We start from the raw sequence: 11,337 nt of genomic DNA, 5'->3' as shown, positions 1-11,337 counted from the left end.
GTTTTTTTTTTTTTGTTTTTTGGTTTTTTGGTTTTTTGGGGTTTTTTTTGAGAAGCCCAGGCGCCAGATCTGATCAGCTCCTGGTGTTTTGTTTCTCTTTAATGTCCTGCCTCCCCACACTAAACGTGCTCAAAATTAACTCGTCCTGGCGCCAACACTCTGCAAAGCACAGTTCCTCTCTCTTCTTCCTGGATCTCTTACTGAAGCACCATCTGGTTTCAAAGAACTCCTCTTCCTGGTACCCTAGCAAAAAGTGCTGTGAGCACTCCTTCCTTTTTGCTCCCAACACCCCCTGTTGGAGGGTTTTGTCCGCTTATTTCTTACGTGGAGCTTTGCAATAGACTAACCGACCTCCCAGTTTCTACACCTCTGTCCTGATTTCTGACACAAAAACCTGATCATATCATTCCAGGACTTTAAAAGTTTGGATTTACTAACCTTAGTGGCCCATAAGATTCAAAATCTTTAGCATAGCACAGAACATCCTTTGCATGGTGGGCTCCTAGCCAGATTTTCTCTTCTGCAAACCCATCATCCATGAACTTGGATCTCTCCTGACCTGAAACGTCCTTTTAGGCCTCTCCCCCAACTCCCTATCCCTGCATCGTGGTAAGTTCCCTTTAGTGAATGAGAAAATGAATGAATAGGCTCAGCAGCGTTGTCAGGACTACAAAAGCACAAAGCAACCACCGGCTGACCTTCTCTAGACAATGGCCTGCGTGCAATGGTGCTATGGGAAGAGAATGAAGCCAGCCCGGAAGGAGATGGTCTGTGTTCGTTATGCATTCAGCTTTGGAATAATAAGTAATTATTAATAACCAGAGATTAGACACATCGTTTTAAAATGCAGTATTCTTACCATTGCCTTTGCTGAAAATACTTGGGCTGTTATTTTCAGTTAACTGGATGCCAACTTGTTTCATCATGGTGCTAATTTTTTTCAATAGCCAGTTTTTGTTTTTGTTTGTTTGTTTTTTGAGAGGGACGGTCTTAGTTGATGTCAATCTATATCTAAGGTGAGTCTGACGTATAGATGATCAAACACGCTTATGAAATCCATCAGCTACTGGGAGCCTGTCTTCTCTACCTTTCTGGGAAGCTGTCTGGGGCGGCTCCTTTCTGGGTGCTCGGAGCCCCGCCCCTCTACTCTGCGGTCGCAGAGCCTGGGGATGGGAGGGGGCCGCCACGTGGAGTGTGGGCGCGATTCTCGGAAGCGCCTGCGCCGTTGCCGTGGCGTAGCGCGGGTCAGACCCGTCGCCCAACGTCAGCGGCGCTACGGAGGTTCAGTCTAACGCAGCTGACGCAACTCCGGAGAGCCGGGACGTAGACGGAAGAAAAGGCTGAAGAGGAGAGGGCAGTCGCCGCGGAGAGTGGTCTAGGACTGGGGTCGGCGGCCACCAGGTAGGTGGCCGGGCAGCACTGGGCAAGAGTTCGGGCATAGAACTGGGACGATGCGGGGCGCAGCCGCCGGTCCGGAGGGGCGTGGACGCGGGAGCCGGTGGAGGCGCGGGGTGCCCAGGTGCTCTGAGATGCTCATGCACAGCTCCCGGTGCTGGGCTTAGGAGGCCCTGAGATCTCTGGGTGTGCGACCATGCAGAGGCCGGAGGACCCTGCAGCCTCTTCCCACCCAGGCTTCCAGTGCTCCTGTGCTGCGAATGGTCATACACCTGGAGTGTAACCAGCCGCGGGCACACTCCCAAGGCCTGAGTCTGCAGTTCTCGGTGGCTCGGGACCTGACATATGGAGTCTATACTTAGATGATCCTCCCTGCAGCCAGGGTTACTCCCGGAGCCCCCGTGTGTGGTAATTATCTCCTGGCCCAGAAAGGGTGCGCTCAGATGCTTCACCCCAATGCACGCCTTACCCCAGCATTATTCCCCCCCACCACCCCCCCCCCACACACCGAAGCAGCAACATTTATCTTTGTGCTTTTGTCTTTTTGTTAAGTAGTAAACCATGAACTCAGCATGCGTTTTTCTGGATAGTTTGTTGAGACTGAAGTTCACTTCTCTCTGTGAGATAAGAGCACTCAGTGTACATGTGTACAGTCACTTGAATAGTCTTCTGAGTTAAAATAGAAGAACTTCTCTCACGATCACAGAGTCTACATACATACCCTTTGGGCTTTTGCATCACTTGTCTGTTTTTTGCTGTCACAATAAACTGGCAGGTCGAACAGTCTTGCCTCCCTGGGACAGAGACAAGTGGTACAATGGAAGACCTCGTACCTCCATGGATCTCAAACATTCAGAGCAGTCTAGAACTATGCATGTGGCAAGATGAGAATCTTTTTTGAGACAGGGTCTTATGTAGCTCAGGCTGGCCTAGAACTGGCTGTGTGCTGAGAATGACCTTGGACTCCTGATCCTGTTGCCTCTACCTCCCCCAAATGCTGGGATTGCAGACCTTTGCCACTAAGCACAGCTGTCCATCAGTGGCTCTTTTGACCTTTTTGTGTCGGTGAAGGAAATAAGTGGAAAGGTTAAGACATGTCAGTGCCTTTTAAAAGACAGAGGAGGGAGGCAGACATTAGCCTTATCTGTCTGTGCACCCAGGCGCTTTCCAAGCATTGCCTTGTGTAACTCCCACAGTGATCTCACACCATATTAACCGTTATTATGCCTCGTTTACAGATGAGGAGATTGTGAGGAGATCGAGTTCCCCTGGCAAGGACAGAGCTAACACTTAAATCTAGCCAATCTAAAGTTGTGTGGGTCCCCATCCTGTGTACCATACTCCAAAGGGGAGCTTAGAGCCCATCTAGGGAGAGCAACCAACAGTAACTCGTGAACCAGCTCACCCGGAGGATTATGTCCAACTTTGAAGACTAGAGTTGCTGGGAAGGTGGTATAAAGGGGGCACAACTAGAATTATGTCACTATTGGCTCTTTGTAGATATTTTTGCAGAAAATGTGTAAATAATTGTTTATCGGCCATTATTGAAGGGATTTATAAAAGTGATGGACGTAGACCATGGGCCTGCAACATACTTCAGTGTTATGAAGACACTGAAACCAGCAAAGCCGTCTCTCACCAGGTTTAGTTATCTGCTTCTTGCCATATGCTCTGTTACAGAGCTCTCCTGTCCATTTCTCCTCTCTCCATTTCTGTGATTTTGTGCAGAATAATTGCAGAATGGTATTATACTCCGTTCCTTGCTTTTTCTTTGCAGTAGAGCTAAATGCTAATTTGTTTTGAGACACACTGAAAATGAGACTTGGAGAAGGGTTCAGTGGGTAAGATGCTTGCTGGGAAAGCATGGAGACTTGAGTTCAGATCTCTAGCACCCATGTCAAATCTGATGTGCTGGTTTGCCTCTGTAACCCCAGAGTTGGGGAGAGGGAACCAGCAGGTACAAGCTCACTGGACAACCAGTCCAACCGAAACTGCAAGCTCCGGGTTCAGTGAGAGACTTGATCCCCAAAAGTACAGAGATAGAGCAAGACACCTGGACTGACCTCTGACCTCCACATTTGCAGGTACCTCTGAGCACCAACACATACACACAAAATTCGGACAGTATCCACCAGTCTTAGCAGAACAGGTAATATAACACTATATATACCAATATATAAACACTGTATTTTTCTTTTAGATGTATTTATTATGTATACAACTTTCTGCCTGCATGTATACCTACAGGCCAGAAGAGGGCACTGGATCTCATTACAGATGTTTATCAGCCACCTTGTGGTTGCTGGGAATTGAACTCAGGACCTCTGGAAAGTCAGCCAGTGCTCTTAACCTCTGAACCATCTCTCCAGCCCATAAACATTGTATCTTAAAAATATTTTATCATTCAAAATATTCATTGTATCTAATTACCGTTTGTTGTAAAAAGTGAAGAGCAGTTCTTTAAAAAAAAAAATTATCTTTTCTCTTCCTGTAACACTGAGGAAGTAGTTTCTAACTTAGCAAAGTAAACCAAGAGGGTCAGGGTTTTGCTCTAAGAGAAGAAGTGGAGGGGCATATAGTAAGTTAACTAGTATTTTTTCATGATTTCCTCCTGTTAATAAAATTCTTCCTCCAGGTGTTTGGATTTGTGGCCACATCTCAACATGTTGAGACACATGCACCGCTCTGGCTTCCAGCCCTTCAGCCAGCGTCTTCTGCCCTGGGCAGTCCAGTCCATAGCTGTGCCCAGATCGAGTATGTACCACTGATGCGTATGTGGGAAGTGTGGTGGTCAGTGTGGTGGTGGTCAAAGTGTGCCACCGGCCAGGTTTTAAAGGGTGAAAAAGATGTAGTTTGGCAGAAATATATAGGAAGCTGCCTGCAGGTGGGCAAATATTTGTTTTGGTCAATACAAATTGTGTTTTTTATAATCATTCCTCCCAAAATATGTACAAGTTAGTTTGACCCTTTTTCCTTTCTTTCTGTTTTTGACTGTAACTAAGTATTTAATTTTGTGTTCGCTACACTTTTAATACTGAGAGATACCTTTTATCCTTTACTCCAGTTTCAAACAATGTTTCCAGCCGGGTACTAGCATGGATACAGAGAAGACACCACCAGACCTTTGTGTTTGTTTCTTTGTTATCACCGCCTCCTCTCCCTTATAACCTTTGGCCACCTCTAATCTCCTCTATGTTTAATTGTTTTTTCCATTTGAAGAGTGCTATGTAAATGGACCAATGTAGTATATGACAGATTTTCTGAGTTGCTTTGTTCTATTCTTTTTTTCTTTCTCTCTTTCTCCCTCTAGCCATTAATTCAGCAGGATTCCCCAACCCCTGATCTGAGTAGTAGTTAATAGGGAGAGTGAAGCCTTGTAAAGTGACACAGATGTGCCAAAGCCAGAATAACCAGTCTCAATAAGAACATCTGGGCTTTGGCCTCTCGAGCATGCATAGAGGATATGAATGAAGCCGCTTTGAACATTCACACCACAGGTGTTTTATATGAACTAGTTTAGTTTTCATTTTTCTGAGATAAATGCCCAAGAGTGGCAGATTTGCATTTGCTGGACCACATGATAGTTTTACCAGGACCATGTTTAGTTTTTTTTATTAAATATTTTTTTTAACTTTTATTTATCTGTGTGCATGTGTGCCTGCATGAGTTGTGAACTATATGCATGAAGAAACAGGCAGTTGTGAGCTGACTTATACAGATGCTGATATGGATATTAAACCCGGGTTCACTGAAAGAGCAGTAAGCGCTCTTAACCATTCAGCCATCTCTCCAGCCCTACATGTATAGTTTAGTTAGGACTTGCCCAGTTGTTTTTGTAGTGTAATGAAAGTATTTTACCCTCCCCCCAGCAGGGCAAGATTCATCCACTTCTCTGCATTTTTACCACCATATTCTATGACTCTTTTATTTTAACCATTGCAATACATGGTATGATGTATTGATGTCACATGGCAGCGTTAACTTGCTTATCACAAATGACTAAGGATATTGAGCAGCTTTTTGTATGCTTGTTTGCCAGCTGAATACTCTTTAGTGAAATATTTCTCTGTACCGTGTGTGTGTGTATGTGTGTGTGTGTGTGTGTGTGTGCACGCAAATGCAGAGGACAGGGGAGGACACCAGATGTCCTCTTCTATTACTTTCTGCCTTATTTGTCTTAAGACAGGGTCTCTCACCAAACCAGAAGCTAACCCTTTAGGACAGGCTAGCTAGCAAGCAAAGTCTTGGAAGTGTGCAATGCTGAGTTTATAAGCATCTACACACAGGGCCGTCCAGATTTTTTGCATGGGATCTGGGGATTTGAACTCAGATCCTCAGGTTTTCAGTACAAGTGAGTACTCTTACTCACTGAGCCAACTTCTTAACCTCTTGTTTTTAATTGGAACATTTTATCTTCTCCTGACGAGCTTAGGGAATTCTTCGTGTCTTCTAGGTAACTCATCCTTGGTGAGCAGAGGGTTTGCCAACCATCCCACCCAGTTTATTGGTGTGTTCTTTTATTCTTTTTGTTTGTTTGTTTGTCTGTTTTTTGTTTTTTCGAGACTGGGTTTCTCTGTGTAGCCCTAACTGTCCTGGAACTCACTCTGTAGACCAGGCTAGCTTCGAACTCAGAAATCCACCTGCCTCTGCCTCCCAAGTGCTGGGTGGGATTAAAGGCATGCGCCATCACCACCCAGCTTCCTTTTATTCTTTTAACAGAGTCGTTCACAGAGGAAAGATCTTTATTTTGATGGGATCAAACTTTTTGATTTTTCTTTTTATGTATTTTACTTTAGAGCTAAGTCCAAAAAAAACTCTCATTCTTTTTTGAGTTGTACTAAAAACCTGAGGATCTGAATTCAAATCCCTAGTACCCATGCAAAAATCTAATAAGGCTGTGTTCGAATGCTTATAATCCCAGCATTGCACACTTCTAAGACTTTTTTAGTTCACTTCTTGCACAGATATGAGAGTTACGTCAGAGTTCTTTTTAGCATATGGATAGATACAAGGTATTCTTTTGTTTGATTGATTGATTTTTGTTTGTCTATTTATTTTGTTTTTCATGACAGAATTTCTCTGTGTTAGCCCTGGCTATCCTGGAGCTCTCTTTGTAGACCAGGTTGGCCTCAAGGCAGAGATCCACCTGCCTCTGCCTCCTGAGTGCTGGGATTAAAGGCCTATGCCACCATTGTCCAGTGATACTAAATATTTTCGCATCATTTACTGAAAGACTGGAATCTTGAGCTGGCCATCTCCTCAATTTATACCAAATCTAAATCTTATCATCTTCTTATCATTGTCAGAAAGTCTCTGTTCCCCTTCATATACGAAAGGGTATGCATATGGGAAACTTGAGGTCCGTGGTCAGCTCCGTGAATTTGACAACTAGCTCTGTGGCTCACAAATGACATAACTTAGGGACTAAAACCAGCTGTCTGTCAGGGGTGCTGTTGTTGGGTTACATGTCTGTTGTGATGGCCACTGACTTGGATTGCTATGGTTAGGGCTTCCTGCTGGGGGTGGGGGAGTTCATCTGGGTTCCAGGTGGTCTCCTACCCCCAAGTGAGCTGTCCACCCGTTGATGGGAAAAGCTGCACGCTGTGGCCATCTTTCGCAATCTGGTAATGTTGGTAAGTTACTGCACCTCCCTGGCCTAAGTTTCCTTATGTATCAAACAGGGATAATAGCTAAAGTAGAATTCATCAGTCTCAGCTCGTAAGAAGTCTATAAAGTCATAATGATGATTGGTAGTGTATTTCTTGTTGCTGTGACAGAATGCCTGAGGGAATCCATATAAGGCAGCCACACGGTGCATATGACTAGTATGAGACCTTCCACTGTGTATTAAATATTTATTTATTTACTGGCAGGAGGGAATCTCACTGGGTAGCCCAGGCTGGACTCAAACTTGCTGTGTAGCCCAGGCTGGCTTTGAACTCAATCCTCTTTCCATAACCCTGAGTACTAAGGTTGCTGACATGCATCACCTGGCCTGGTTATTCAGTATTTTCATTGTTGACATTATCCACATTTATAAAAAGAGGCACTTGTGACTTGGGCTAACTGGGCATGGTGGGCCTAAGAGCAGATGAGAACCACGAAAGGCTGAGTGATGGCGTGTATTTCTTTGCCCCTGCTCTGATAAATGTACCAGACAGCTTGTAGGAAAACAGGGTCTGTTTTGGCTTGTTTCCCGAAGTCTTGAGTCCATGATAGTGGGGAAAGCACGGCTTGCTGGTAACAGCAGGAAGCAGGCTTTATTTCATTTTATCCACACACAGGAAGCAGAAAGGATGGACAGGAAGTAGGGTGAGGCTCTAAGCTTTCAGAGTCCACCTCCAGTGACATACTTCCTCCAGCAGAGCCGTATATCCTAAAGGTTCCAGGACCTCCCCCAAGCCCCTGGAGGCCAACTGTTCAGATACGGTAGCCTATGGGAGCTTTCCCATTCAAACCACCCCACAAGGTATTCAGAGAAAAATGGCGAAAGGCCACTGAGGGAGACACAATACGAAGGACCCTTCTTGAAGCCTCCGAGGCAGCCCCATTGATCACTAAACTTCTCAAGCTCCGAGGAGAAGCTGGGAAGGGCTCTGCATGCTTTGGTGTAGAATCCAATGCACAGTGTGAATTTGAACTGCCATGTGACCCGCCTCACCACAGGAAGTGCCTACATTCTTCCTACATGGACAGCCCTCTCACACACAACCCTCACCTCATGAGCGTGCGTACACACTTCTCCCCGCCTTGCGAACTTCCCCTGGGGAGACAGGTTTTCTTTGGTGCCCTGAAGGTAGGAATTTCTTAGAAACAGAGGGAGAAGCTCTGGATTTTCCTAATTAATCAAGGCCTTTCTATCCACGTGCAGATCCGCTTTTTGTCACTGTGACAAAGAACTTGAGAACAGTGAACTTGAAATGGGGCCAGGGTATCAGAAGCTTTGGTGCACGCTCACTCTGGTGCACGCTCACTCATTCTGGTGCAGGGTACTGCAGGGCAGAGGCCAGGTGAGGATTTGTTTCCCTATGGCCCACGGTGAAGCAGTGCCTCACTCAGAGGTGCAGGACAGAAAAGACCGCTTACCTTGTGGCAGCCAGAAAGCAGAGGGACAGGGTCACAGTAGGCCCTTCAAAGGCACACCAACAGTAAGTAACCTTCTACTAGGCCCTACTCCTAAAGATTGCACTACCTTCCTCTGCTCTGTATGCTGGTATCCAAGGTGTATACCATATGACCCACCGACAGAATTTAAGGTCCAGTGATAACAGTTGCCAATGTAAACCTTAAAGTGTAAAATAAACTATAGAATATATTTTAAAAATACTCCAAGAAGCCAGGCATGGTAGTGTACTCTTATATTCCCAGCACTCAAAATGCAGAAGCAGGAAGATCAGGAATTCACAGCCAGCTCTGGCGACTTGGTAAATTTGAGGCTAGCTACCTGGGCTACATGAGACCCTAACTCAAGAAAAGAATGGTTGGATTATTCAGGCTGGGGAAGATAAATGGTTCCCTTCAACAGGAAACTCCTAAACCCTCAGTTGCTGGAAACTTACCTTGAATGCCCCATTGAAGCTCTTATCTGCTTGAAACTGCTCTGATTGTTATGACCCCTGTTTGAACCTTATCAGCCCTAAGCTGCTGTGACCCAATTGCCTGCAGACCGACCCTTGACTACCTGGCTCTAAGTCAGACCATCCCCCTCTGCTGATAGAGACAATGTGGATCACAAGCCTTCTTCATGCTAGCCCAGCTGCTGGGTTCTGATTGGTTTCTGCCATTTCACCACATAGACTGACATATTAATTTCTATCTGGGCCCCTGAGGGATCCTATCAGGCCGTCACACCCATACTCCAGAGACAGGAAAGGCCCTGCAATAAATAGGAGAGAGACGAATAGCCAGCAGGCCTGGTCCTGACAGCTACCAAAGGGACAGGTGATACTTGGGTGGGGCTCTGCGCTCCGCCCTCTAAGGGTGTAAGTCTGTCCCTCCACCACCCTTCTGTCTGACAGACCACTTGAGGGAAGCATCAGGTGTACCACAGGAACTCTTGTTATTTAGAATAATAAGTACCTGTCTTAGTCAGGGTTTCTATTCCTGCACAAACATCATGACCAAGAAACAAGTTGGGCTGGAAAGGGTTTCTTCAGCTTACACTTCCATGTTGCTGTTCATCACCAAAGGAAGTCAGGACTGGAACTCAAGCAGGTCAGGAAGCAGGAGCTGATGCAGAGGCCGTGGAGGGACATGCCTTACTAACTTGCTTCCCCAGGCTTGCTCACCTGGCTTTCTTATGGAACCCAAGACTACAAGCCCAGAGATGGCACCACCCACAAGGGGTCCTTCCCCCTTGATCACTAACTGAGAAAATGCCTTATAGTTGGATCTCATGGAGGCACTTCCTCCCCCTGAAGCTCCTTTTTCTGTGGTAACTCCAGCTTGTGTCAAGTTGACACACAGAACCAGCCAGTACAATACCCTAAAGACTAGGGCAGCTATATTGATTAGCCTGGGGAAGGCAGGCAGCTCCCGTGAAAGAGACATGAGTGTTTTAGTCCCTAGGATGTCCTCTGGAGGAAGAGGCAGTGTACCTGTGGATCTAGTAAGGACGCTACAGCTCCCCTGTCCGGAGTGGTGCCTCAGTGAGCCTCTCTGTACCGGGTGCTAGACTGCAAGCCCATTAAGAATCTAAGACTATCTTCCACACCCTGAAACATGGTTACCTGAAAGAGTAAGCTATCTGGCAAAGAAGGAAAGGACTACTTAGTATTGTTGTATAGGGTCTTTCTAAGATTTGTGTGTGCTGGGCATGTTGGTAACATTCCTTCAATGTTAGCATTGGGGAGTGAGTCAGGAGGATGGTGAGTTTGAGTCTAGCCTGGGCTACATAGTGAGACCCTGACTCAAAAGCAAAACAACAAAGGAGTTGTATTTAAGAGCTAGAGATACAGTGCAATAGTAAATAGCTCAGCTATTTCGGGTAGCCAAGCTGGTTACTGGTGTGTATGAATCTTTCCATTGGAAAGTTATATTGTGTCTCTCTGGTTTTTGTTTTGTATTGTATTTTAATTTTTTTTTTATTTTTTATTTTTTATTTTTTTGCCTGTAACTTTGGGACATACAGATCATGTCCAGCCCTCAGCTATTAGACATGTTCGTTCTTGGAGCAACATCCCCTTTATCACGGTACCCCTCAGTCGTGCCCACGGCAAGCCCTTTGCCCATCGAAGCGAGCTGAAGCACGCCAAGAGAATTGTAGTGAAACTCGGCAGTGCCGTGGTGACCAGAGGAGATGAGTGTGGCCTGGCACTGGGGCGCCTGGCATCTATTGTTGAACAGGTAATTGCCAGGGTAGAAAATTCTAAACTAAAACAGTCTCCAAGTTGATGCCAGACTTGTTAATCATGTGTGTGTGAGAGCCGATGGGCCGAGGAGGGGGCAAGCTTGGGAGCCGTGATGGCACCATCAGGGAAGTCTGGGAAGCCTAGTGAGTCATCACTGCAGGTGGGGTTCCAGACCTTAGTCTAGAGCAGGGCTTCCACCTCAAAGGAGATGGAAGATTCCGATCGGAGAAGAAACCTGATGAAATGGCTGGGAGAACCTGGGAGAAAGACCTTCTCTAGTCACCTGCTTGCCTTCTGCTACCGTGCACCTGAGAGAAAGGCTCTAGCAATTAGGTTGGGGCCTTCTTCACAGTCTCATCCGAGACATCTGGTCATTTTAGATGACTCAGAAGGCAACACCAAGTGCTGCCCAGTGGCTCTAGATTGAAAAGTTTGAATATGAGTAAGGCAGCTACTCCGGGAAAGGAAAATATGTTTAAATGCATGAGTTTAAAGTAACACTTTTTTTTGTTTGTTTGTTTTCAACACAGGGTTTCTCTGTGTAGCCCTGGCTGTCCTGGTACTCACTCTGTAGACCAGGCTGGCCTTGAAC

At 45.9% G+C, this 11,337-nt stretch overlaps 1 protein-coding gene across 3 annotated transcripts in view; it reads left to right on the top strand.

The window, feature by feature from the left end:
• Positions 1 to 1,229: 1,229 nt before the first annotated feature.
• The window catches only part of Aldh18a1 (aldehyde dehydrogenase 18 family member A1), a 37,556-nt gene continuing 27,448 nt past the window's right edge, over positions 1,230 to 11,337 (top strand). For 2 of the 3 annotated variants that reach the window (XM_031390281.1, XM_031390279.1), the window contains exons 1-4: positions 1,230 to 1,401; positions 3,480 to 3,544; positions 4,031 to 4,149; positions 10,526 to 10,740. In XM_031390281.1, coding sequence (XP_031246141.1) covers positions 4,059 to 4,149; positions 10,526 to 10,740 — 306 coding nt within the window. In that variant the 5' untranslated portion in view covers positions 1,230 to 1,401; positions 3,480 to 3,544; positions 4,031 to 4,058. The remainder of the gene's footprint in view (positions 1,402 to 3,479; positions 3,545 to 4,030; positions 4,150 to 10,525; positions 10,741 to 11,337) is intronic. The other variant, XM_031390280.1, reaches the window with a different exon arrangement.

The sequence above is a fragment of the Mastomys coucha genome, unplaced genomic scaffold (assembly GCF_008632895.1).
Source record: "Mastomys coucha isolate ucsf_1 unplaced genomic scaffold, UCSF_Mcou_1 pScaffold21, whole genome shotgun sequence".
In the NCBI taxonomy this organism is placed as follows: Eukaryota; Metazoa; Chordata; class Mammalia; order Rodentia; family Muridae; genus Mastomys; species Mastomys coucha.
This window is presented reverse-complemented; position numbering and strand designations above follow the sequence as displayed.